The 27,807-nt window shown below is 51.4% G+C and overlaps 1 protein-coding gene across 6 annotated transcripts in view; it reads right to left on the bottom strand.

Annotated features, from left to right (window-relative positions):
- GPAT2 (glycerol-3-phosphate acyltransferase 2, mitochondrial) overlaps positions 1–27,807 on the bottom strand; it is a 52,042-nt gene that overhangs the window by 9,808 nt on the left and 14,427 nt on the right. For 3 of the 6 annotated variants that reach the window (XM_058683216.1, XM_058683220.1, XM_058683219.1), the window contains exons 3-8: positions 20,613–20,737; positions 15,956–16,041; positions 4,873–5,008; positions 4,026–4,217; positions 555–683; positions 306–419 (exon numbers count right to left, since the gene is read on the bottom strand). In XM_058683216.1, coding sequence (XP_058539199.1) covers positions 306–419; positions 555–683; positions 4,026–4,163 — 381 coding nt within the window. In that variant the 5' untranslated portion in view covers positions 4,164–4,217; positions 4,873–5,008; positions 15,956–16,041; positions 20,613–20,737. Of the gene's footprint in view, positions 1–305; positions 420–554; positions 684–2,975; positions 3,102–4,025; positions 4,218–4,872; positions 5,009–15,955; positions 16,042–20,612; positions 20,783–27,807 lie in introns of those variants that run through there. The other 3 variants (XM_058683217.1, XM_058683218.1, XM_058683221.1) reach the window with 3 other exon arrangements.

Genomic DNA, 27,807 nt, shown 5'->3' with positions numbered 1-27,807 from the left:
ACTTTAGTGTCCCCAGAACAGAACAGTAAGACTCACGCAGGCATGGCCAGACCCCAGCCCTCTGGCCACACCCTAGCTCCTCTCTCTGCACTTCTCCACCCAACTCTCCCAGGCCTGGAAGCCAGCCCCAGGCTGACAATACAACCAACACGGGTGCATCCATCCCCTGGAGAGAAGAGCAGAGGCATGGGCAGGAGAGGGCTGAACTCAGAAAGACATAAAGGAAGCTGCTTCCCAAAGCCATGGCTCTCATAGTCAAGTCTCCCCAAGCTTCCTGGATGGGGCCCAGCCCCAACATCACTCACCCAGCTCTTAGGAGTGCAGGTCTGGCAGCAGCGACCCACAAAGGGGCGATATTTCCCCAGGAATGGGGTAACAGCCTCCAGTTTCATCCCACAGCCTGAGGACCACAAGCTGGTCTGGAAAAGGGCCACAGGAAGAAATGAGAGGTCTCAAAGTCCTTAGCAGGGGGAAGGAAGTTCCAGAAGTGAGGGGACATGGGAGGGGAGGGGAGAGGACAGAGGGTACTGGGGGAATGGGAAGGGCCACACTACCTCCCGGCTGTTCTGGGTGTTCCTCTGCTTGGTCTGGAGTCTGGCTTCCAACATGGTATCCATTGGGGGCCTATAAAATCTGGGAACTAGCCACTTCTGCGCCTCTCTCTCCCCCCACAGGAACCTTACCTGGGGAGAGGAAGAAGGATGGAGGGGAAACTGTAGTTTGGGCCACAACCAGAAGTTCCTGGAGTGACTCTTCCTCAGCCCCCACCTCCAGAACGGACGGACAATACCTGGCCCAGGAGGAGTGAGAAGCCAGGATGGAAGATGGAGGGAGACTGGCTGAGATCAAAGCCCCACCCTATACCTGACAAGTCCTACAAAGGAAGCCAGCTGGCCTCAAAAGATATCACAACGTCCAGATCAGGGGCTCCCTCAGGCTAACATGAAAGGGATCAGCTGTCTTGCCATCAACAGGCACCCTGCCATCTCATAGTACAGACGGGGGTGACAATGGAAACTGAGACCCCTTCTGTGCACAGGGAAAGAAGGCTGGATTGGCAGGAAGGAGGCATCAGACTGCTAAAGAGGAACAGGACCATCATCACAAGGCTACCAGGTCCTGCTCAGCTGCTTCTCCCTTTGCACCAGAAGACAGAAATTTATCCATTCCATCATGGGTACTAGGTGGGGGACAGTTGGGGGCCAGAACACAGACCTGTTCCCAAGGAATGCTCATCTGGTTGGGAGCAAGACAGACTTTTCCATAGTGGACCCCCTCATAATAGTACTCTCCACAAACGCTCCCACCTGGTATCTCCTCAGCACCCTCTTTCCCACCATAATACTCCCCTGAACTAACAAACATCTTTCTTCCCCAAAACGACTCTGAACTCCTCTGGGCCTAGAAACTGGACGCTAAAAAACCCTCTGACCAGATTTCTCACAATGTCGCTGATGGGTAGGCTGATCCAATTATTTATGTTACCCCACCACACAATGAACAAAATAACCATGTGGAAGCACCTTCTCCCTTCCCCCTCATCCCACCAAATTCTGTCCATGGCTCTCCATCCTTGATGCCTCTGGATCACCCTCTAATTTTTGCCTCTGTTCATTGATTCCCCCAGCCCAAGCTTGCTGGGCAAGAAGCCTCCTGCAGGGCCAAGGTTTCATTTCCCCACATCATCTGAAAGTCTCCTGGGGGCAACAGCTGCACAGAGGAGGGACCCAGGAAGTGCTGGATGGCAGACTGGAACTTCCTCTCCCAGAATTCCCCTGGGTCTCTCCTCTTCCCACTTAGCACAATTTAGAACCATGAAGCCAAGAGGCAGGAGGATGGAAATTCCTTCAGTGCACAAGCTCTGGTAGACTCATTCCAAATGTACTTCCTACTTTGAAAAACGTTCTCACAGCCCCATTCACAGACACTTGGCACAGGGAGCTCCCAAGCCAAGGCTGCCATGTGAAGATTTCTGCCTACTCTGCAAGGAGGATGTCTTCTCCCCAGCCTCAGACCACCCCCACTCTTAAAATCTAGCCCCATTAGATCCGTGCCAACCCTAAAGGGGCAGCGTAAAACACAGGCAAGGGGTAACTCCCATTCACCCCAAGTCAACTACTCCGCCCATAAGATCCAGAGGTCAGTTCTGGGGTAGATCTTTCTAGTGCTCAAGTCCCCAAAATAGGGGCTTCTGTCACTCTGTAGCTCCTGCCTGGACATCTATAGCAGAGGTGGCAAACTGGCATCGCAAGGGCCAAATGTAGTTCATATACGTATTTTACTTGGCCACATAATGTTCTAAAACTTGATTAATTAACTTCAACATTTAAAGCTAGTGAGCTTGCTCTATTAAAAACAACAGGTTTCCAACTGCTGTTGTTATATTTAAAAAAAAAAAAAAAACAAAACCACTCCCCAACCTGAGAGCGGGCGTCTCTGGCTTGTACCCCAGACGGCCTGGGCTGGCTGGAGCCCGGAAGCACTGCCTTACCATTTGCCACATCAATCACGCCTGATACCCAGCCCGTGTGCACAGCTGAGTTTGCAGCCCCTGGTCAAGGGATAACATCCAAACCCGCTCTCCTGTGTGGAATGTCTGTTCCCCACAAAGAGCCGCAGCTTGAACATGGCGTGCCCAGGGAACGGAGGGAGGAGCGGGCTCGGAACTCGGGCCTCTCACCAGACCCCTCGCAAAGCGTTCCCCGAGCTGTCTCAGGATAAAGAAAAAGCGACTGTGCCAGTGGCGGTGTCGAAGGTCTGACCTGGACGTGTCCCATAGGTCTAGGCTGCCGGGAAGCCACAGTAGGACTCATCTGCGCGGCAGGCCCTGCAAAGCCCGCACTCCGTCCAACCCTCGCCAACCCCCCCCAGAAAAGTCGCCCGAGCCGAGCTGGCTCCCAAGATGGGAAGGCCCCGGAACTATCCTAGGCCTGGTCTGACCTGCCCCAGGGCGGGAAGAAACCCACGGTTCTCACCTCACACCCGCCGCCAACTCCCGCCAAAACAGCAGCCCGTGAAGACGCCGGAAGGCAAGGGCTGGCGGCCTCTGCGTAGCCGGCTAAAAGGGAGCCCCGTTCACCAATTGGAAGGCGCACCAGGCTCGGGGGCCCGCCCCCGCGGCGCCCCGCCACGCCCCGCCACGCCCCACGTCACGTCGCGTCACGCCGCGCCACGCCACGCCACGTGTGCGCTGCTCGGCCACGTGATCCTTCCTGGGGGTGGGGGCCGAGTTGACTGTAGGCGGAGCGGCTGCATTCTGACGGCGTGGAAGTCGCGTGCAGAGCACAGGCTCCTGGGGGCACCCCTGTTTTTGTGCTGCGCCCGGTTCGCCCTTCCAGGCAGGTCCTGTGGGGACGTGGAGACCCCTGGAGACGTCCTTGGGACTCGAGGATACCCGAAGGTTGAACAAGGACTCCAGGGCAGCCAGTTTCTAATAAATGAGTTTCTCTCCCGGATATATGGCCTCCTAAGCTGGAGTTCAGCATCTAGCAAAATTCCAAGTTGGGAACGTTTAGAAAAGAGAATCACCAGAAGCCAGTTATGGATCATGGAAAAACAAGTCAGTCCTCCCCAGTGTCATTTCCCTCCTTGATTAGAACTCTAGATCATAGTCAGGGACGAGCTGCAGTCACCAGGTACCTGGGTTTCAGGTGGTCCTGTGACTCGTTTATTTATTCGTGCGGTTATTGGATTGATACCCAACTCATGTCTCGGCTCTAAGCTTCAGGTGAATGAAGACTGCATTAACTCATTCATCTTTTGACTGTTCCCAACACACATCAGGGGACCCGCAAGTAGCAGGCAAACCATATAGAATAAATGAGGGAAGGAACAATGACGGCTGTGTTCCCCCACTGCTCCCATGTAATGAACGCACTTGATGCACAAGAGAAACCCAGTTTCAGAATATTGTTGTCGCAGCATGAGCAAAACCACATGGAGGCCTGGCTGTGAGAGAGAGAAAAGGTGGTTCACATCCCTTCCTCCTCGACTCACTGCCCTTGATGTGACTGCCCCCAACCTACCCCTCCAGGGTGTAGCCATCTCTCTGCCTCCTTTGTGCCACTTTGCATAATATCTACCCAGGCTGTATGTTTGTGTCCGTTGACTTTAACCCGGGTTTGCGGTGCCCTTTCGGCCCTTGCAAAATCCATGTTTCCCATGATACCTTTCTTTTCTGGGTGCACTGGCCACAACTAGATCCTGCGATCCTGAGGCTGAAACAAAACAAAAACAAAACCACCTTTATTTAGAAGTTGTGAGTTGACTCCTAAGAGAACAGATTTGAGTTTACCTGACACCCGCTTTGTTCTGGGAACACTATCTATATAGGCCGTTGAATTTCACAGTTATCTGAGGTAGGTTCCCACCTCTCCTTCTGAGGGAGATTCAATGTTGAGACGTAGCCCCAAGCATTCCCAAGATGCCTCAGACTGGCGAGTTGCCCGGATTGTGACAGCAGAAACCAAGTCTGTCAGTGAGCAGAGTATGTTCTCAGTCATGTTGCTTCTTTGGGAAAAAAAAAAAAAAAAATGTGTTTTGTTTTTGTTGTTTGCTGTAATTTGGACATTTGAAAAGAAGCCTCACCTCTCAGACGTGGATCTGAGTTGGGGAATTGAAGATTCAAGAAGGTGCAGAAAACATGGAGCTGCCATGCAGCCAGACCTGCAGGCCAGCTGCTGCGGAGAATGACTGTGACTGACCTGACCTTGGGAGAAACAGAGCAGCTCATTTGGGCTTGGACCCACCCAACCTGGATGGCAACTCAGGAACCCCAGACAGAGAAAGACACTCACCAGGGGGTGTCAGAGAAAGAGTCCCTTTCTCAGATTACCACCTCCCTTTCCAGGTCTAGGGGCTCAGCCCAGTTACCTTCAGAGGTAACCATTGGGTTGTGCTCTGTGTTGCACTTCCCTTCCACTGTTCCAGAACCTTCCATAAAGTCTTGTTAAATTTTGCAATAAACTGCACAGTTGAGAATGGAGGAGTGGAATCCGGGCACTGGGGGCTGGAAAGTGGGAAAACGAAAGCTGCAAAGAGATGCTCACCATCTTACTCCCTGGCCGAGGTTGGCAGATCTGTGGAAGAACACTTGAGCCAAGAAGCTGGGGTGGGGGATGGGGAATGAGGAGTGGGAATATGAAGTCCTTGTATAATAATTGGAATTTGGGGTTCTAGGAATGTCAGAAACAGTGTGAAAAGTTAAAGGCTGGATGGCCTGAGGAAGGAGGTTGTTTTGTGTTAAAGGGCTCGGTCCTTCACCCCAACATCTTTATCCACAACTTGAATATTGACCCAGAAGGTGGGTTTAGCATTCTAGAAGATGCCATGAAACAATAAGGAATAAAAGGTATTTGCTGGCAGAATTAGGGTTCAAAGAGATTCTGCGAACTGGGAAATTAGAACCAAAACCAGCCTCAACCTAAAAGTGGTGATCCCGAGGAATGACAGTCGAGCGGAGTGGGCATAAAGCTGGACTTGTTGTTGTGGTCTCTGTCCAGGGGCACTCTTTTCCTTTCCACCGATCATAACTCAAATAAACCCAAGCCAAAAGACAATGGGTTGGCTCACATAACTAGAAAGTGTAGGTGTGCTAACTTCAGGCATAACTGGATCCAGTGATCAAACGATGTTGTCAGTCTCTGATTTCTCTCTTGTGTGTCTACACTACTTGTCTCTAATTGGTTTTATTCTTCTTGACACTTCTCTCCTATACCAAGATGATTGCCAGCAACCCAAGACCCATCTGCTTTAGCAACCTTAGAAAGAAATGTCTGTCCCCCAACATCCATATGAAAACCCCAAGGAAGACTATGATGGGTCCTGCTAGGATCGTCTGCCCACCCTCTGTGGCAATCTGCCCACCCTCTGCCCAATCCCTGTGTCTAGGGAGTATGGTGCCATATTGGTTCCGCCCAGACCACTGCCCTCTCTCCCTAACTATGCAAAATGAGGGGGGAACACCTTGATTGACCACCACAACAGGAATGGGATGTGGAGAGGTTGATTCCCTCAGGGAAGGGGTGCTGGCTGAAAAAGCAACATGCTTGTCATGGTTTCTGCTGCTGACTTATTACCAACGCTAGGCTGGGACCATTTGGTCTCTGCTATGTCCCAGGGCCAGCACTGTGGACTCTTGGTAAATGTTTGTTGAGTGATGAGTGAACTTCCTTCTCTGTGGACCTTAGTTCTCTTCTTCTATTGAATAAAGATAATAATCTGTCTACTTACTTCACATGGTTAGAATGTGGCTCAGGAAGACTGTGGAGGGGATGGGTTTGGAAAAGCATGATCAATCCTCCAAACAACATTGATGATGGTGAACCAGCCAGTGCCACCATGTGATGCTGGCCAGGAGGGTTGGACAACCCTGGGGAAAGCCAGGAATCGTTCTGTTGTTCTGTGACCCCCCTTGCCCCTTGCTCTCACTTCAGGGGAACCCAACCCTTCTGGGTGGGAAGCTCAACTTCCCACTATATGCTTTTTATCTATCATACTTGGATTTCATCTACCCAGAAAACATAGGTTCTGTAACAGGATGTTTCCCTTCCTATTGCCCAACTTGCCTGGGATCGGAGGAAGTGGTGCTGAGTAACATTCTAGAGCCACTCTTTCTTCCTTTTTGGAGATCAACTCCTAGCATTGATTTAGCAAACTCCATCCATTGCCTGCTAATTGTTAGGTGGGAGCAAAGTGTGGGTGTAGACACTCCCCAAGTAGAGTCATCTCATGCTCTTGGGAGGGGTGGCCTAATATACGATGATGTTACCTCTCCCTAAATTAATCTGTAACATCGCTGTAATCCCAATAAAAATTCCAGCTATGAAAGCTTACTCCAAAATGTGTGAGGAGGAATAAATTTCTACAGATGCCTACGTAAAAGGGGAATGGACAGGAATCTCTCTCTCCCAAATATTTAAGCATACTACAATGACGTTGTTTAAAAACAAACAAAAGAACAGTCTGATGTTAGTGAAAGAACAGACAACCCCTGGGGACATGGTGGAGAGTTTAGAAATGGATCCCTAGTTCTAAGGAAGCTTAATATACAATAAAAGGTGCATCAAAGTCTGCTGGTCTTACTGGGAAAATTCTGACTCACTTTATAGGGAAAAATGATGTTATCCCATTACAAGGAGAGTGCTCAGATGGTCAAAGAGTCCATGTGAATGGCCGAATGATAACATAGATAGGAAAAAAAAAACACACACACACACACGGAGGGGAATATCTATGAAACCCAGAGCGAGGAAAGGATTTAATAGACAAAATTTCAAAGCACAATCCATAAAGCAAAAAAAAAAAAAAAGGGGGGGGGGGAAGAGGGGTACTTTACTATATCATAATGAAAGATATCTGTCCCAAATGACACATGACAAAATGAGAGAAGATATGTGCAAAGTCTAAAATTTACAAGATTAGTACAGCCTTAGTGTACAAGGAACTCCTGCAAATCAGCAAGAAAAATAAATGAACAAAGGATATGAGCAGGCACTTGTTGGAAGAGGAAACCCCCCCAAAATCTAAGAAACCTATGTGGATATGGTCAAAACCACTAGTAGAGAAATTCAGATGATAACAATAAGACATCCAAACAGACTTTTCCCTAAAGAAGACATACAAATAGCCAAGAAGCACATGAAAAGATGCTCAACATTGCTAATCATTAGGGAAATGCAAATCAAAACAATGAGATACCACCTTGCACCCATTAGGATGACTACTAAGAAAACAGAAAACAACAAGTGTTGGTGAGGATATGGAGAAATTGGAACCCTTTGCAGCTGTTGGTCGAGTATAAAATGGAAACATAGGTAAACAATGTAAAATAGGAAAAAACGATGCGGTAGTTCCTCAAGAAATTAAGACTAGAACTTCCATGTGATCCAACAATCTTTTTTTTTTTTAACGTTTATTTATTTTGAGAGAGAGAGCAGAGGAGGGGCAGAGAGAGAGAGGGAGAGAGAGAATCCCAAGCAGGCGCAGTGCTCTCAGTGCAGAGCCTGGCACGGGGCTCGATCCCACAAACTGGGAGATCACGACCTGAGCCAAAACCGAGAGTTGGAAGCTTGACCATCTGAGCTACCCAGGAGCTCCGAGATATGGCAATTCTAATTCTGGGTACATACCCTAGAGAACTGAAAGCAGAATCTCCAAGAGATATTTGTGCACACATAACTAGAGCAGCATTATTCACAGTAGCCAAACAAATGTGCCCAAAGCAACCCAAGTGTCCATCAACAGATGAATAGATAAACAAGCTGTGGTACATACATACGATGGAATATTATTCAGCCTTAAGAAGGAAGGAATTTCTGACACATGCTACAACACGGATGAACCTCGAGGCTGAGGGAAACAAGCCAGGCAGAAAGAGACTGGTGTAAGTGTATGATTCCACTTATATGAGGTACCTAGAGCATTCAAATGCATAGAGATAGAAAGCAGAATGGTGGTTGCCAGGGGCAGAGGCAAGAAGGAAATGGTAACTCAGTGTTTAATGGGTACAGAGTTTCTGTTTTACAAGATGAAAAGCATTCCTGAGATGGACGGTGGTGACAGCTACACAGCGGTGTGAATGCAATTAACAACGCTGAGCTGTATACGTAAAGTGGTTAAGATGGAAAGATTAATGATGTGGATTCTTCACCATAATTTAAAAACCACCACCACCAAAAATATCATGCTACACCTATGTGGTAGGCAGAATTCTAAGATGAGCCCCACTGCCCAAGCCCTGTATAATTCTCTGCCCTTGACTACGGGCAGAACTTACAAGCTTGCCTCTAACCAGTGAGATATAACAAAGATGATGGGATGTCAACCCCTGATTAGGTTATGGATTATGGAAAAGGTGAAGAGAATTTGCTGATGTAATGAAAGCCCCTGGTCAGTTGACTTTAATTTACTCAGAAGGGAGATTATCCTAGGTGAGTCAAACCTAATCATGCGAGTTGTTTTTAAAAAAGGATGTAGAGGGGTGCTGGGTGGCTCAGTTGGTTAAGCATCTAACTCTTTTTTTTTTTTTTTTTTTAACGTTTATTTCTTTTTGAGACAGAGAGAGAGCATGAACGGGGGAGGGTCAGAGAGAGAGGGAGACACAGAATCTGAAACAGGCTCCAGGCTCTGAGCAGTCAGCACAGAGCCCGACACGGGGCTTGAACCCACAGACCGCGAGATCATGACCTGAGCTGAAGTCGGATGCTTAACTGACTGAGCCACCCAGGCGCCCCAGCATCTGACTCTTGATATCAGCTCAGGTTGTGATCTCGAGGTCATAGGATCGAGCCCCCAGGTGGGCTTTGGTGTTGTGGAGCCTGCTTGGGATTCTCTCTCTCTCTCTCTCTCTCTCTCTCTCTGCCCTCCCCCCACTCTCCCTCATTCCCTTTCTCTTTCTCAAAATAAATAAACATTTTTTTTTAAAAAAGGATATAGAGATCAGAGACTCTCCTGCTGACCCCAAAAGAAGCAAGCCACCTTGAGTTCTACAACCACAAGGAGATGAATTCTGCCAACAGCCTGAGGCAGCTTGGAGGCAGTTCTCTGTCTCTTTGAGCCGCCGATGAGAATGCAGCCTGCCCAATACCGTGATTGTGGGCTGAGCAGGACACCGGGCTGAGCCAGACCCAGACTCCTGGTCCACAGAAAATAGGAGGTAAAAAAATGCATATTATTCCAAGCCACGCCGTTTGTGGTAACTTGCTGCACAGCAGCAGAGAACTAAGGCAATCTTGCAGACAGGCCAGACTTAGCTGAATAAAGCCCAGTGTCAGCGTCAGGTGGAAATGTGGGGATGTCGGCGAGGGTGTTGCGGTGGAGGACAGACCAGAGCAGCCGTGGTGGAGATATTGCTGTGAAGAGCACACAGCCCTACAACCCTGTGACTCCATTCCCAGGTAGAAATGCAAAAAACGTGGACGCAGGTCCATAGGACATGTATAGCATGATGCTCTGGGGACAAGGGTTGTCAGAGAGAACCTAGGTGTCCATCCCGGGGAGAGTGGGAAGAAGCATGGGAATGGCTCACACCGTGAATTATGCAACAGGCAGGCGAGATTAAATGCACACATAGCAACGTGGATGGGCCTTAATGCTGAGTGTAAAATGTGAGAAATGACACCAGAACCAAAACACTACCATTTGCAGAAAAAAAGAAAAAAAAAACCCATAAAGACAATATCCATCTTGCAAAAGCACCTACAAGGGGGTGGAGGAACGAGTTCCATTAGCATGTTGCCTCTGCGGAGGAAGGGAATGGAAGTGGGGTAGAGATAAAAGAGAATAAGGAAAACAAGAGAGGCGTTTTATATTGACCAAAGATGATAATGCACCGGGGAACTTAACTCCACTTGAGAGTACAATGAACTGTACCTGAGGCCCCGCAGCAGCTGAGGCGACAGTAAGGTCCACTCCCGCAGAAGGAGACAGCTGGGCAGGGAGCGAAAGGACAGGGGATGCTAATGAAGTGAGACATTAATTCTGCCCCAGAGGGAGTCCTGCCTTTATATTCGTAACGACTTGTAATGGGAATGACAGAGAGCCTAAAATTGTTCAATTTTGTTTCTTTCTTTATTTTTAATAAAGGGAATTTATCGGCTCAAATGACCTAGAGGTAGGTTTCAGGTATAGACGGATCCAGGAAATGAGATAATGTCATCAGGATGTCCCCGGGTGCTCTTCCAATCGGCTTGCCTCTGGGTTGTCTTCCTTCTTAGGCTGACCCCATTGGATGGCAAAGACGGTCCCTAGCAATGCCAGCTGTATAGTCTCCAGCCAACGAACCCCGAAGTGTGGGCGTCCCTCGTCCAGAGGTTCCCACAAAAGTCCCACAACTAACCCTGAGTCACGGAGTCACATGCCCACACCTGAACCAATCCCCAGGGCTCTGATGGCCACGCCGGGGTGGCATAATCACCTGGGACCGTTTGGGAATCCTGATAGAGAGAATGGCCCAAGCAAGAGCTTAGCAACATGAAGACAGAACAGCAGTATGTGAGGTTCCTTGCTGCCTGGCTCAGGCCTGGCCGTCCCAGGGAGGCAGGCACCATTAGAGTCTCTGAGCAGAAGGATCAGATCCGCAATTTGCAGACCACTTGGCAGCTAGCGGTGGGTGGCCCGGGGGGGGGGGGGGGGGGAGCGGGTGACATTCAGGCCCTCCAGCATTTCCTCTGACAAAGAAAATGCCTCCAGAAGTGCCCCCCTCTAAGCCATTCACCCTGCCAGAGTCTCTTTCCCAGAAAGCAAAGAGGCTAGCAGGCTCAGCGTGTTTTCAACATAAATGGTTGGGGGAGGGCCCTCTTGGGGTCCTGGGTCATTGCAAGAGAGCTCATATGGAAGCAAATCTATATAATCAGTTGCCAGAAAAGTACTTAACTGGCCTGTATTCATCCTGCACCAGGAGAGCTGCAGAGACAGAATGGTCCCAATCCCTCAACAAAAACCCATTCTGGGCCAGCCCCAGGGTCTGGGGATTCTCCAGCACTTAACCACCAGCCTTTCTGCCCCACCCGGCCCACGAGCACCTGGTGGGTGGCTGCTGCATTGTCTCTTGAGGGCACTGGGGGCAATGCTGGGCTGCGCTGGGCAGGGCTATGGTGGGGGGAGGCATGGGGATCTGAAGACCTTTCTTTATGTGGCCCCCACAACACCTCCCCTCAAGCCACATCTCCCGCTGCCTGGGGTTTTGAATGCAGTTCTCAGGCTTTTTCATGGCTGTAGTGGGCAGCATGTTGCCTAATGAACAGCCAGCTACAAGAGGCTGAGCTCCAACTTTGGGCAAAGAACAGGTAGCGCTGCTTTCCCCCAGAATGGGGAGGATTGGTGCGGGTCTGCACCTGCCTCTGGAGCAGGCAATGCAGCAGAGAGAGATGTACGGATTGGTTAGAGTGCTTTCAGCTGAAAGAAATAGAAGGCCCAACTCAAAGGGGCTTCAACAATAAAAGAGAGGTCTCCTGGGGCGCCTGGGTGGCGCAGTCGGTTAAGCGTCCGACTTCAGCCAGGTCACGATCTCGCGGTCCGTGAGTTCGAGCCCCGCGTCAGGCTCTGGGCTGATGGCTCGGAGCCTGGAGCCTGTTTCCGATTCTGTGTCTCCCTCTCTCTCTGCCCCTCCCCCGTTCATGCTCTGTCTCTCTCTGTCCCAAAAATAAATAAAAAACGTTGAAAAAAAAAATTAAAAAAAAAAAAAAAAAAGAGAGGTCTCCTGCACGAGGAAGCCCTGAGGGAAGACAGCTCAGGGCTGGTTAGTTCAGTGCTACAGTGACATCAGTAGAGACCCAGGGCTTTGGATGCGGAGCATCAGAAGCTCCAGGAGGAATGAGATCAGCTGAAAAAAAAAAAAAAATGGGTTTGATCTTATAGACAGCTTCCCGTGCTGTCCTCAATGGGCCAGCTCTGCTCTTGGGGCAGCTTCTCTCATGATCACAGCATGGCTGCCACAGCTCCAGGCATCGTATCCAGACATGACTGCACACAGCAGAGAGACCACCTCTTCCTGGTTTACTCTTCTTCTTCTTCTCCTTCTCCTTCTCCTTCTCCTTCTCCTTCTCCTTCTTCTTCTTCTTCTTCTCCTGGTTACATCCTGTTAAGAGTAAGGGAACTTTTCCCAGAATCCCCCTAGCAGCTTCTGTGTCTTATCTCACTGGCCAGAATTTCATCACGCACTCATTCTTGGCCAGTCTCCAGCAGAGGGCACTGGCTTCCAGGGTGTGGACTACCCCAACAGTACCGGATTCTGACCCTCCAGCAGCATCTGTGACACCGAGACGCAGAGGTTCTTCCCTTCACAAGTCAGTGGAGAGGGGTTTGGGGTTCTAGCCCTGTTTTCTTCACCAATCAATGTCTGATCCTGGACAAGTCGGATCCCTTTGTCAGTCACCCACGTGGCAGGCATTCACAACTTGCAAACACACCCCTGATTCGGCTTGGTGGCAATGCGCCCAGCCAGAGGAGAGATCACGACTGTGTAAGCAGTTGTGACAGTACCTCTGCCCTTTGTTAAATACGTGCCAGGGCAGCCTCCACTGCAATGAGGTGTAACCATGTGACCCATTCCCAGGCGATGACACAGAGGGGGGACCCGGCTGCAGTATTTCTGGAAAAGATGGGGAAGGCCCTCACCTCTTTTCTTTCCCCTGCCTTCCTCCCTTCTTTCCAGTTTTGTTCACCGGTAAGCGAGGATGTGATTTTTGGAGCCGTGGCAGCCATTTTGCAATGAGGGAAATGCCAAGAAAATCTCAGACCTGCTAACCTCACATTGTCACGTTACTGGGCTGTGAGACAATCCTAAAACCACATGGATTTGTTACGTGGGTAAAATAAACTCCCATTCAACTAGGCCTCCATTGGTTGAGCTCTCTTTACCGGTAGCCAAAATACCTTAACTGACACGGAGCTCAGTTTCTTTACCAATAAAACGAAAAGACTGACTCCAATGGTGGCCATCTTCCTTTGGGTTCTCCTCTTTGATGAAGGACTCCTCCTAGAATTTCCCCTTTAGAGCACCAAGGAAGGCCAAGTTCCTGCCGATCTTCCGTCTGTCCTTGCAAACCTGATAGGGCCAAATGATGACAATAGAGAGTCCCTGAAGCCCTTTCCTTTCCTGCCAGGAAACTCCATCCATGACCAAAAGGACACGGGTGAGAATCAGTCACAGGTTCATATAACAAAACCACAGAAGCCTGACAATAGCATCTTAAGCAAATAAGCTTTGGGTTTTTTTTTTTTTGTTTTTTTTTTTTTTACCTCAAGTAATAAGAAGTCCAGAGGCCAGGAGGCCACTGGGGTTTGGGTGAGGTTATCAGGGACCGGGGTCCTTTCAGCTTCCTACCTTGTCATCCTTGGCAAGTGCCTTTGTCTTTATGGTCACAAGACACCCGTTACCCTTTCAGGCAGAGCTTCATGGTCCAGAGAGGAATAAGGGGAAAGGGAAAGGCCAAAGGGAAGAGTCACCGAGTCTCACAAGAAATCCCTACTCAGAGGCCACCTGTCATTGGTCATTTGGGTTGTGTAACCATCCCTGGCTTTGAGGGAGAAGAAGGGGAGAATGGCTGTTGGGTAGACAACTAACCACATGGGCCACCAGGTTTGGGGTCAGAAGAGCTGGGGTGCAGTCCCACTACTTGCTGCTGCCTCTGTGACCCTGGCAGTTGGGTGAAAGTCTTGAGTCTCAGGAGCCTCATCTGTCTGGCATCTGCACGAGGGTCCCCAAAAGGCTGGGGTGCTAGTTTGGGGACCCGGGGTTGGTGTGGGAATGGGAAGGGTGGCTTACTCAGGCTCTTTTGATTTTAAGTGATAGACACTCACTCAACTTCTCTACAGAGAAAAAAAGAGGTGGGTGGGGATTTATTCTGAGGATGAGTGGCACATCTCAGACCCGCTGGGCCAGGGGAGCGGTCAGACCTCAGGTGGGACTGGACCACAAGCTGGAGAGCCCTTAGAGACAGGAGCCACCGCCCTCTCTGGCTCTCCTGGCCTCGGGCTTGCCTCCAAGCCCGCCTTGGCTTTTTCACCCTTGCTGTCTGCACCTTCTATCCCCCTGGAGGAAGAGAGGCTTCCTCAGCCTATAGCTCCCACGTTCCCCTGGTCAATGGACTGCTGGCGTGTCTGCATTCTTATCGCGGATTTGTGGGGAAGAGGGTCTGATGGTCCAGCTCATACTTGCGTCCACCTCTTATCCCATTGGTCCAGCCGTAGGATTAGCTGAGGCTGACTAGCACACCCGAGACAAAGCGCTGCCCACCAGGGGAGGGGTGACGCAGAGGCAGGAGAGTTCTCCTTGGGGTTACGGGAGGCAGGGTCCCGTGGGAAGGATGGCTGGTTGAAGGCCGACTTTAGGCATTTTTTTTTTTTTGAGAGAGTGCAGGGGAGGGGGGAAAAAGAGAGAGAGAGACAGAGAGAGGATTCAAAGCAGGCTCTGCCCTGACAGCGGAGAGCCCAACGCAGGGCTCCATCTCAGGAACTGAACCGCGAGATAGTGACCTGAGCTGAAGTCGCTTAACCACTTGAGCCACCCAGGTGCCCCCAGACTTCACGTGTTCTTATGTGTCCAAAGCTTCATTCACTTCAGTCAAGTCGGATGCTCCCTTTCCCCTCACCCCCTCTTCAAGATGGAATCCGTTTCCTTGGGACCATATGATCCCAAAACAGCTCCCAGGAGACCGTGGGGAGGGAAACGGGGGAAATGAAACATGTCCCCACATCAGTCACCTCCAAGATCTTGCCAGTTTGAACAGGATAAGAAAGCAGATGGGAGGCGGAAGAATGAACCTGGATGAATGCACGTCCTGATCCCTGGAAACAGTTACACGGCACAGGTTATACGGTAAGGCGGAATTCTGGCTGCAGATGGAATTAAGAATACTGGGCAGCTGCCCTTAAAATAAGGAGATGATCCTGATTATCCAGGTGGGCCCAATGTCATCACAAGAGTCCTATAAACATGGAGAGGGAGGCAGAAAAGACGTGATCTGAGACTCGAGCAGCAGTTGCTGGCTTTGGAGATGGAAAGGGGCCACAAGCCAAAGAGTGCGGGCAGCTCACAGAAGCTGGAAGAGGCAGAAAATAAATTGTCCCGTAGAGCCTGGAGAAAGGAACACAGCCCTGGAGCCATCCTGATTTTAACCCAGCAATGCGGGGCGCCTGGGTGGCGCAGTTGGTTAAGCGTCCGACTTCAGCCAGGTCACGATCTCGCGGTCCGTGAGTTCGAGCCCCGCGTCGGGCTCTGGGCCGATGGCTCGGAGCCTGGAGCCTGTTTCCGATTCTGTGTCTCCCTCTCTCTCTGCCCCTCCCCCGTTCAGCTCTGTCTCTCTCTGTCCCAAAAATAAAAAAAAAAAATAAAAAACGTTGAAAAAAAAAAAAAATTAACCCAGCAATGCCTGGGTCAGGGTTCTGACTTCCAGAATTATAAGATAGTAAATTTGTATTGTGTTAAGCCACTGAGTTGGTGGTAAATGCTTACCCTGCAGCAATGGGACGTTAATACACAGCATTTCAAGAGCAGCCTTCCACATGGTGGGAGTGATGGAGAGGCATCCGGGGCGGGCACTGCAAAACAGAAATAAAATATTAAAAATTTCTGCATTTCTACATTTCTAGCAGCCACATATGACACATAAGAAGAACAGGGGTGCCTGGGTGGCTCAATGGGTTAAGCATCTGACTTCAGCTCAGGTCACGATCTCACAGTTCACCAGTTCGAGCCCCGCGTTGGGCTCTGTGCTGACAGCTCAGAGCCTGGAGCCCTCTTCATGGATTCTGCGTCTCCCTCTCTCTCTGCCCCTCCCCTGCTCCTGCTCTCTCTCTCTCTCTCTCTCTCAAAAATAAATAAACATTAAAAAAAATTTTTTTAAGGGGCACCTGGGTCACTCAGTCAGTTATGCATCCGACTTCGGCTCAGGTCATGATCTCGCAGTCCGTGAGTCCGAGCCCCGCGTCGGGCTCTATGCTGACAGCTCAGAGCCTGGAGCCTGCTTCAGATTCTGTGTCTCCCTCTCTCTGCCCCTTTCCCGCTTGTGCTCTGTCTCTCAAAAATGAATAAACATTAAAAAAAATTTTTTTTTAATTTTTTTAAAGAACAGGCAAAATCAGTTTCAATAACGTTTTAAAGCAACGTGTTCTGAATACTGTCATTTCAACATATAATCGATACAAATAAATGAGACATTTATGGTATTAATTAGTGAGATAATCTCTGGTGTTAGATATTATTAATGAGATGTTCCACATTCTGTTTTCATCCTGTCTTCAGAATCCCGTGTGCATTTTACACTCACAGGACATCTCAATTTTTCCGGACACGTTTCAAGTGCTCATGAGCCACACATGGCCAGTGGCTACTGTGGTGGACTGCATAGTGGCCATACCTCTGGTTGCTCGACTGGCAACAGCTAGCAGTAGCCTGGACAGGGATCCATTTGTGAGACACACAAGGGAAACTGCCAACCCCTCCTGATCTGCGGCTATGGGTAAGACATCTGAGAGTCAAGTTCTTTCCTAATCAGGATCCTCAGTGGCCGTGGGGGCACCCCGATTGTGTTTGTGCATCTGAGAGTCCAGTGGGCTTAATCATGGTGGACAGGAAGGCCCCAGAGAAGACAGGCGTGGCTACCGGCTTGGGGGAAATGACAGCTCCTTGGATTGAGGGTGGAGAGTCCCACGGGAACACGCACAGGCTAAGAAGGAAATTTTAAAAGCCTGTGCCTGGAACATTCTGCCTCTAAAGAATCAGGTGAGCTCGGAGCAGGGAGCCAACTACAGAGAGAGTGTGAGACGGCTTCATATTTGGAAAGTAGACAGAAACCGTTGCTTGGGCTTTGGATGCAGAGCATCAGAAACTCCAGGAGGAATGAGATCAGCTGAAAAAAAAAAAAAATGGGTTTGATCTTATAGACCAAACAGGAACAGTGGGGAACAGGCCAAAACCAGAGTGGAGGAGAACAGAAAGCCGCCTCCATGGCTGTAACTCTGCTCCTCATCTTTGGGGGAAGGTGGGACCAGCTGGGAACAGGCTGAAGGTGATGTTGGTGGTAGCCTAAGGGGTGGCCAGGAGTGGGAGGAAAGCTTAGCTGCAGAAGAGCAGAGGCAGGGCCCGGGGTGGGGGGGGGGGGGGGGCCACGCTGTGGACAGGTCACAGGAGTCACTTATAGCCTGGGGCCTGAAAGAACCAAGGGAAGTGGCTGGGGCCAGCAGCTCTGGGCCGACTGGCCCAGCCAGCCCTCCCCAGGCGAGGATGATGATAGCAGCCTTCAGCCCCTCTCCCCACACTGTAGACAGAAGAGAGCTGGAGAAGCCAGAAAGGGGGGTAGCTGACCTGGCGTCCCCCCTCCCCAGGAGGGTGCAGCCCAGGCCTCCAGCATCCCATGGAGCTCAACCGTTAAAATCTGCTCAGCACTTAAAAGTTCCAGCCACTAGTTGGGGCCAAAAAAACGTCCTTGGTCTTTGACCTTGGCCTGTGGCAACATCGCCTTTTTCTACAGGGAGTCTGGGACCTAGGAGCTGAGAATACCCTTCAGCCAACTTACACATCATCTCCCTTACTCTTACCATAGTCATTCAAGGTGGGGATCATTCTTGCCCATTTCATGCCTGAGAAAACAGAGCCTCGGGGAGGTGGGGGGTGACTCCGTGGAATAGTCAGGACAGGGCTTGGTTTGCTGTTGTAACCAACATCTTTGAAATCTCATACCAACACAATAGTTCATTCTGGCTCCCACTATATGTCTCTAGGGGGCTGGCAGGAGCATCGTCTCCGCACACATCACTCAGGGATTCAGGCTGATTGAGGCTCTGCTCTCTGGAACAGTGGCCTTCCCAAACCCCCTGGCAGGGGAGGATCCAGCTGGAGGATACAGCTGGAGGCTTGCCCTGCCTAACTAGAAAGGAGCAGGGAAGTCTGAGAGAGCAGCGAGGATGTCCAATGAGGCACACGCAGTCAGGAAATGAGAGCAAGTTTTTAACTCAGGAGTGTCTAATGTCACAGTCCTTGCTCTCAAGTCTATATTATACAGCTTTGCCCCCAATGACTTTGAATGCTTGTTGTGAGCTGTACGGCAATGCGCAAGTTCAAGGGATGTCAACACCATGACTCCCCGATAGTTTCATAAATCTCCTCCTCAGCCCCTCCCCAGGGAGAGAGGGCTCTGCAAACCAAGGGCCCTCTCCGGCCAGGAGGCAATCGGGCACTACCCCTGCCCTCTGGGCCTCTCCCCTGCATTCCAGCCTGCACACTATGTCCCTGTTTAGTCCAGTGCCCTCAGGTTCCTAAGCTGGAAGGTTCCTTTTCATTCTTGTGGAATCTGGAGCCCCAGTTCTCCTCCACCGCTAGTGCCTGCCCCAATCCTTGCTACCGGCCCTGCTAATCTGTTAATTATCCGCTGCTAGCGGTGAAGCCTGTTAATTGAAAACTCAGCCCCCTCCTTTAATTGCCTGCCTGCCTTCTGGCTGTTTCGGTTTCCTCTCCATTCTCTGTAAGCTGTTGGGCCTTTGGTTCTCTGCCTTTGAGTTCTGGATTTCTTCCTGGCCATTTGTTACCACCTTTTACAGAGCTGATCACTGGGGCTGCTGAGGCCCTGGTGTGAGAATGAGGGAGTGGCACCCACTCCTTCTTGATCTACTGTGGGGGGCAGGAAGGCAGATAAAGCAGTTTGCCCAGGAACTAATGGAGAGGTACTGGGCCAGTGGGAGGACTCACAGGGGAAGCAGATTTTAACTTAAACGAAATGCCAAACTCCCCGTCCTTGCAGAGCTGGCCAGAGGAGCTGGCTGCCTGGGAGGGTTGTCAGGGGCCTCAAAGCGGGCTGTGCAGGTGCCTGGAAGGTTCCCACTCTGAGTCTCCCCCTCACCCCCACACCCACTGCCTAGAGGGTTTTCTGACCTTCAGTCCTTTGAATCTGGCCCCTGGCCTCATCCACCCCTTCTCTCCCTGGCACATCACCAGATTGGCCAGGCACAGATAGAATTTGCAAGTGTCAACAATCTGATGAGTGAAAAAAAGTGAAATTCAGAAAAATGGGGATAATATGATCCCATTTTTCTAATAAAACTGAGTGGGGTAAATATATATATATATATATATATATATATATATATATATATATTTGTAACACATTTTTTTAAAGTTCTAGTAAAATGCCCACCAAATTGATGAGCAGTAATTTTTGGAGGGTGGGTTGGGAGAAGGAGAAGTGAAGACTAACATTTTTATTGTTACCGTTTGAATTATTTCACCAAGAAAGGGAGCACGTGAACATTTGTCCTCAATGGCTATCACCTTGGACAAACCACTTGACCACCATGAGCCCCAGCGACCTCATCCGTAAAAGGGAGACTTGTCCGCAAATCCCCTTTCACTCTGTATTAGGGCTTTTGGTTGGAAGCAACCTAAACCAACCCAAGCTTGTATAATAAAAAGGGGAAGCATTTCGGGGTGCCTGGATGGCTATAAGTTAAGCATCCAATGCTTGATTTCGGCTCAGGTCATGATCTCACGGTTTGTGAGTTCGAGCCCCATGTCAGGCTCCACGCACAGGCTCCACAGCATGGAACCTGCTTGGGATTCTCTCCCTCTCTCTCTGTCCCTCCCTGGTTTGTGCTCTCTCTCTCTCTCTCTCTCTCTCTCTCCCAATAAATAAATAAGCTTTTAAAAAAGGTGTGGGGAGAAGCCTTTCATAAAAGAACACAGGGATTTTTATGCATCCAGATGTTAGGCAAGAAGAATAATGCTAGGGATATCTCTCCATCTCTCCTTACCTGTGTTCCTGTTTTCTTCTCTTTCTTTAAAGAATGATTTCTCTGCTTCCACATCCCCATGGAAAAAAAAAAAAAAGCAGTAAGGTTTACATATCATGGGTCTAGCCCACTAGAAAGGCCTAGGTCCTAATTCTAAAGTCTTAGGCAAGGTTCTTATTGGCCAACTTGGTGACTATCAGGACAGGCTGGGGTATGCTGTGGTAACAAACAGCTCCCAAATCTCAATGGCTTTAAAGCAGTAAAATGTCTTACACATGCAACATGTCCACTGTGGATATCGTCACTCAGTGACCCAGTATGATGGAGGCTGCATCTCAACAGGGGCATCCAGGACCTCACAAACACGGAAAGAGATGGGGGAGACTAACATGGGCTCTTAAAGCTTCCTCCCGGAAGTCACACACACATCGCTTCCTGTGACGTTTGGTTGGTCAGAGCAATCAGATGCCGCAGGCCTGAACTGCAGTGGACGGAGAAGTCAACCACGATGAGCCTGGAATCGAAGAAACAGCCCCACTGACTACCAGAATGACCACCTACCCACTCTCCTTTCACTGGCCCATCCCTACAGGAAGTCCCACTATGCTAATGAAATGCTGCCAGCAAAGGAGGCAGAGATTCTTGGGGAGGCTTCAGTTTCCTGCCATTATTAGCTTGCTCCTTTTCTGTGGTACAAAAACAAAGACAAAAACACATCAAGGCTGGGAGCTAGAAGTCCAAAAGATTGCTGGAGACTCCCTGTGAATCCCAGGGTTGCCAAGGCCCCCACTCCCCACACTTCGGAACTTGGGGTCCCAGGAGGACAGCCTTCTCCTCAACCCAACCTTTTCCCCCTTGAAAGACATGAAAGACAATACTTCTGAAGGTTAGGAGTCTGGGTAGGGGTGGGGGATGGGAGGGAACCTCTGAAAAATTCTACCTAAGGATCCACAACATAAGCTCCTTGCTCTGGTGGTCCCTCATCGTCTTCATCTTCAGAAACCATGTGGACATTAAGGAGTGGGTGCCAGGCAGAGGTGAACTTCAGGGTTCAGAGGTCTGGGTTCAAGCCCTGGCTCTATCACTAACTGGCTCTCTGACCTGGGCAAGTCAGTTAATACCCTGGAGCCTCAGTTTCCTCATCTGTAAGCTGGGTTAATTACAAGTTCTGGCTGCCCGATGGTCCTTCTGGGTTCTGGTGAGGACCGGCTGCTATGATGGGTGTCACGGCTCCTTGCAAGGGGTGATGCCTGGGCAAATATAAAAGGTTATCTTTGTTGTCATGGCCTGCCTGGGATCCTCACGAGGGACTGGCCCTGCCCTGCCTCACGCCTGCCCCTGGGAATGGCCCACCTTCTCTCGTGCCTCCCCACCCAGCCATGAAACAGTCACTCTGCCAGCTCTGGAGAAGAACTCATCTCTGAGATTTTAGACAGAATAATTTCTTCTCCCTCTCACGCCTGCCTGTCCGGGAAAATCACACAACCCACACGCTCCCCCCCGTGTGCACCCACACGCTCCCAAAGCCATTGTTTCCCTCATCAGCCAGCAAAAAGCTTCCCATCTCTGCGAAGCCGAGTGAGGCATGGGAAGAGGAGGGGAGGCTGAGGAAAGAGGGCTGGCACCCCTACCTAGAGGGGCTCCTAGCACCTGGCCAAGGGCTGACCTCAGGAGGCAGGGACCGGGCTCCTTCCAGGCTCCCACCCGTCTGGTTCCAGCCACGAAGCTAGCTCTGGATCAGGTCAGTCACCCTGCGAGGCCCACCCTGCTGAGGCCTTGACCCAAGCCACTGCAGAAGCCACACAGGGCAGGAGTGAGTGTCAGTGCCCTGGCGTCAACGGCTATTAACCCACCCAGGGAGCGTGGGTCACACAGCCAGTTAGTGACAGGCTAAAGTGACAGGATGAGAAGTCCCATGCTCTTTCTGCACTCTTTCCCAGACCTTCTTGCCACCGGAGGCCTGGAAGCCAGAAGAGCCTGGAAGGAGTTTCAAGGAGAGCCAAGGGACACTGGGAGCCCCAACTCCTCCCTCCCGGTACTGGGGGCACCCAGGTCTCCCACCCAGCACTGCTGGGGTTGGTTCCGCCAGCTCTTGGAAACAGCAGCCCCTTTTCCCAGCACACCATTCATCATGAGGACCAGGCTCCATCAGGCATAAAGCCTGCAAGGTCCCCATCAAGTGCAGGCATCCAAGGAGCAGGCCGGCTTCACCAACTGTGACTGAGTCTCTTCGGGACTGGACAGGTACACCTGGAGAGGGGCACACCCTGGCCACCCTCCCCTCCAGTAGAAGGCAGTTTCTAGATCAGGGTCCAGAAGGGGCTGATGTGGACCCTTCCCCCTCTACCATCCAGGGCCCTGGGTCTGGGGACTGATGATGGATTAAGGGAGCTCAGGGAGCAAGGAAGTGCAAGGCAGACAGAGCATTTGGGGGGAGACTGGAGATAGCGGACCCTTTCTCTACAGTAATGCCGACCTTTGCTCAAAACCTGTTTCCACGCCTCCTGTTTCTCCCCAGACGTGGCCTTCTACCAAAGGGCCTTGAGGAGGGAAGCCAGAAATAGCTGAGGCACCAGAGTCTGCCCCTTCTTGCAGCTCCCAGGTGGATACTGCTCCCTTCTCAGAGACTGGGGTGGGTTCTCCAGGATGGGAGGGAGCTGATCCCAGAGAAGGAAGGCGGTCTGAGAGAGGAAGTGGCCTTCCCAGGCTCCCAGAGCAGGGTTCCTGGCCCCGGGAACTGGGGGACACGCCCCATCTCTGCTGTTCCCACAGCCACCTCCTTCTGACCCCTCCACAAACTCCCTTGTCACTGCACCTGGCCCCACAGCCCATCAGGAGCCAGGGAAAGCGCCTCTCCAGGCACCAAAGGGTTTTGTGGACAGCACTGAGAGACAAAGCTTAGGGCCATCCTGGGGACTGATCATTATCCAGTCCCACCATAACCAGGGCCATAAATATGCCATGTTCCTTGACCCAGTAATCCCACTGTTTGGAATTCCTCCCAAAGACATAATTGCAAGGGGAAAATAGCTATATGTGCACGGCTGTTTATAGCAACATTATTTATAATAGTACAAAACTGGAATCAGCCAAAAAGCTCTGCAAGTTGTGGAGCGGATGGATGATGTGTCAATAAGGCAGAATATTTATGACGCGGCCAGGAAAAATGGCAACCTTGGAAAATTCTTCGTGAAATAATGTTAAGGGAAAAGAGAACAAAAACGTGTACACGTTTATTCAGTCAGCAAATGGTAACTGAGTACTGGGTCTAGGCCAGACTAGTACTGCTCTAGGCACTGGAGAGACTACCATGCATGGGACCAAGCCCTTACCCTCCTGGAAGGAACATTCCAGAAGTGATGCATATGGTAAACAAGGAATCATAACATCATCAGTTAAGTGCCTCCCTAAGACAGGCAGTGAACAGAGAGACTCTCCCAACCCCCAACCCCCTGCCCTAGCTGCTCTCTGCTGCTCACTGTGGGGTCCATCTTGTCTGGGCAAGTGGGTCACCAGAATGTGGCCCGGCAGAGGACCACGGACTCCCAAGGGAAAAGCCTTTCATCAGGCAAGGGCTACACCCAGGAGTGAGGAAGACAGGGACACCGTGCAACAATAACCAGGCCAAGGGCAATGGAAACAGCCAGCCTGAAGGGTCTTCAGGAGGGAAATCTGGCAGGGCTTTTTGGAAAGCCCATGAACGCTTGGGTTTGCGGACGAGCCAGGGGGAGAAGCAGCCCCCCCAGAGTGTGAGCTAGGTTGTCTACTAACCTGGCAAGTAGGGGCTCAGGATTGACTGTGCCTTGGGGACTAGGGGTCCAACCTGTCCTAGCAGGACCAGATCTGTATGTAGGATGTGTCCCATGATGGCCCGTGGAGGTAAGCAGGTAGGAAGGAGGGGTCCAAGTGTAATCTAGAGGTGGGCCGGCCCCAGTCCTGCCCACTCTGTGAAGCCCACTCCATTCAGATGCAGAATCCTCCCTCACTAGGTCCTCCTGCATGGGGGCAAGAGATTCACAGAGCAGTGGGGCTTGGAGGGATGGAGAAGCCGGGTTTCCAAGAACAAGAGGCCTTTTCCATTTTCCCAGAGCCTGGAGGGATCTTCCTAGGGTGGGGCAGAGCCCAGGCATGGAATTGCAGGGCACCCCCACCAAGTCCAGGGTCCAAGTAGACTGCTGGCTGTGGTCAGCGCTGGGGAACACTCTCTGTCATCACTCTCCTAGCCCAAGCAGAAGCTAAGAGACTCCCAGCTCGGGGCCCGTGGGAGGCACCAGGCAAACAGAGGAGTCGCAAGCTAAACATGCTATTAGCAGCGACGGAGAAGTGACAATTATCTGCACAGCTGTCAGCAGCATCTCTCTGCCCCCTCGAACCCGCACTCGGGGAGGGGCCACCTCTCATCTGCCTTCCCAGAGATCCCAATCCAGGAGAGAAAGGTGAGGAGGCAGGCATTCTGGGCCACCATTCCCTCGTGCTATGCCCGGGCCTTTCCCCGGGGATCTGGCCTTTCATCTGGTGACAGGGGACAGAATGGCAAGGCCCATCTCTCCACCTGTCCCCCTATAGCTGGGCCTTTGTTTCTCCAACTGCGAGCCGGTGGTGAAAGTAACACCGCCTCACGGGGTTGTTGGGAGGGTCCAGTGAGATATTTTGTGTAAAAGCACCTTGCAAATGCTAGAGGGCCACGGGGTCACTGTTGTTACAATTCTTCCATCCCAAAGATCTAATCTCCAGGGGTTCTCATTGTCTATTTCACTCACATGGAATCAAATTGAGGCCTAGGAAGCGCAAGCAATGTGACCAAAGTCACACAGCTACAAACGGAAATAGGTGTCAGTTTCAACGTTGGAACCCGGAGGAAGCTCAAAGAACATCTACCCCCATTCTGTTAAAGGGGACCTGAGGTCCAGAAAAGTGACCACAGAGCAGGGTGGAGGGCGGACAGCACTGAAGGCCAGCCCTGCCAGTTCCCGCCCAGGGCCTTCTCTGGCTTTGTCCCCAGCCGGGGGCGGCTGGCCAGAGCAGCTGAGGAATGAACCAACCGCGGAGAACTGAAGCTCAACCCCAGCGGCCCTACTGGAGCTTGTGCCTCTCAGAGGGGCCCTCTTGGAGACGCAGTGCCATCACCTAGAGGAGTACACGCCTAGTGTTGGGCGTGTGGGCTCCACGGCCAGCTAATGAGAGGTGGGCCTTGACTGGAGGGGTAAGGAGCCTGTCCAGGTACCACAGCCGGTCACACTTTCTGAAAGCTCACTCTGTCAGCTCTTGGGAACTGAACACCTTCCCCCAACACTGCCCCTCCAACGGGGTCAGTCTCCACATCTGACCGAAGAGCGCCCTGCAGGGGGTAGGCTGGGAGGTGAGAGGCAGGGTGAGAGGCAGGGTGTGCTTGGGGCCCTGCCCACCTGCCCGCCCCCACCTCCAGTCAGCCTCAGGAAAGCGTTCAGGGGAAGAGCAGCGGACTGGGGAGGCGGGGATGATGTGTCCCACTTGTGTGGGAGAGATGGTGAGGGGGGATGGGGGTGACTCAGAGGACAGTGGGGGACATGACGTGTATCAAGGAACCAAGTGGAAGAGAAGGGAGGTAGCGGCTCAGGGATGGTCGAGGAGGGGGTGCATGGCGAAGGAACTCATTCCCAGAAGCCACTTGGCCACCTCGCAGGACTTTAAAAGGCGACGGGCTCATGCCCCTTGGGATTCATTTCGGCTCTGAGTAACAGCGTGTGAACAAGAGGGAAGTTTATTTCTCTCTCACACCTGCCTGTGGGGAGCCTGGAGCCAACCTAATGGCACTGCTCTGTGAGTGTCAGAGGGCTAGGGGGGACCTCTAGCCCACCCACAGCCCTCTCACCCCCAGGCAGCACGTACAGAAGCCTTGCCTTTCTTCCCTCTGCTTACGCTCAGCTGTGTGCCAGGGCTGTCTGGGCCTCAGCTGCCTGGTCTGGAAAGAAGGCAGAATGCTAGTGCCCCTGCCATCAGGGAGCACTCAGGGAAGACTCTGCCCCCGGCCGCCCTGTCCCCCCGACTGACCCACCCTCAGCCCGGGCCTCTGCGGCCACAACCATGACAGGGGTCATTGGCAGAGTGAGGGCTCTAAGAGGAAGTACTGGGAGCATCCAGGGACATCAGCGGAGATCATCTTGGGTGGCCCCTTCTTCTCTCTTAGAGCCTCCTCCCCAACAAGACGTCCTGGGCCCTTGGCCTTTCTGGACAGGCCTCCCACTGTGGCCTCAGTGTCTTTGCCTTGCTACTGGTGTTCACATTGTAAAACAGAGGAGGGTGATGCTTAATCCAAAGGAGCAAAGCTCTAATGGAGAGATTTCAGCCTCGAGGGGGAAGAGTTTGGCACGGTGTCCCCCACTCCGCCAAGTGTCCTGAGCCTGTCCTGAGCTCTGGGTTCCCTGACTTTTCCACTGCCATCTGCACATTCCCCACAGAGACAGCCAGCCTTCAGGGAACCCTTGAGCTGCTCTTCGGGGTGACCCCGTGCCAATTACCCTTCCTTCCTCCCTCTAAGGGATAATGTGAGAACTGGTGTGTGTGTGTGTGTGTGTGTGTGTGTGTGTGTGTGTGTGTGTGTGTGTGAAGGGACCTGGGGGGGAGTCTGCTGAGACTTCTGGGGAAACTCCCCATTTGCTGTCTTTGGATGTGTGAGGACATGTTGTCTAAGCAGTGGCAGCCATCTTGTGACCATGAGGAAACAAGCCCAAAGGGGGGGGGGGGGGGAATGGTCCTTGACTACATCATTGAGATGGTAAATTAGCCAGCCCTGGCAACGCCCTGCCTCTATTTGTTATGTGACATAATAAAAGCATCACGTGCATTTACACATTTTAGATGGGCAAACTCCTTTAGTTGCAGCCAAAAGTACTCTAACACAAAGGCCAAACACTATCTCGTGCCCACCTACCTTTTCAGCCTCATCCTCCACCACAACCCTTCTAATGCATCTCTAGGTGAAACATGTTTTGCTTTCTTTGTTTTGCCTGCTGCCGATGGGCCACCTCCGGTCTCTTCTAATTGGTGAACTCTTAGCCATCCCTCAAAGCCCAGATCAAAAACTCCCTCTTCTGCAAACTTCTAAGCTCCCCCAGGCAGAACTCAAGGCCCTGTTTTGTTACTTCAAACGCCGTCACGGTAGAATTCCCAGATAATTCTCTGTCCACTCGTCAGCTGCTCACCCCAATGCACTGTGAGCTCCTCGACGTTAAAGACCCCTTCTTCTTTATCAGAGTCTCCCCTCACACTGCACCTGGCATGCTACAGGTTCTTAGTAAATGCCGAATGCTGAATAAATAAAAACCCTCCCTCCTCCAGCCCTCAACTCTCCTGATGTTCTTGTCCAGCTGGGCAGGAAGGTGGTATACCTCTCACTCCCCAGGGAAAAGAATGCCAAGGTCGCCAGACTGGTTGACACAAAGTGAGGACTCCAGGCTGGGTTTCCTGGCTCCTGTCCAGGGCTCTTTCCAGAACTGAGTGGGGGAAACTGGGTGTGTTTCAGAGCTGGCATGACAGCTGTCCAAATTGACATGACAGTGAGGGAGGCAGGAGCTGGGGGAGCAGAGGGAGCTGTCAGGTGCTGAA

Source organism: Neofelis nebulosa, chromosome 9 (assembly GCF_028018385.1).
Source record: "Neofelis nebulosa isolate mNeoNeb1 chromosome 9, mNeoNeb1.pri, whole genome shotgun sequence".
Taxonomy (NCBI): domain Eukaryota; kingdom Metazoa; phylum Chordata; class Mammalia; order Carnivora; family Felidae; genus Neofelis; species Neofelis nebulosa.
The sequence above is the reverse complement of the archived record's forward strand: the minus strand, read 5'-3'. Positions and strand labels throughout refer to the sequence as shown.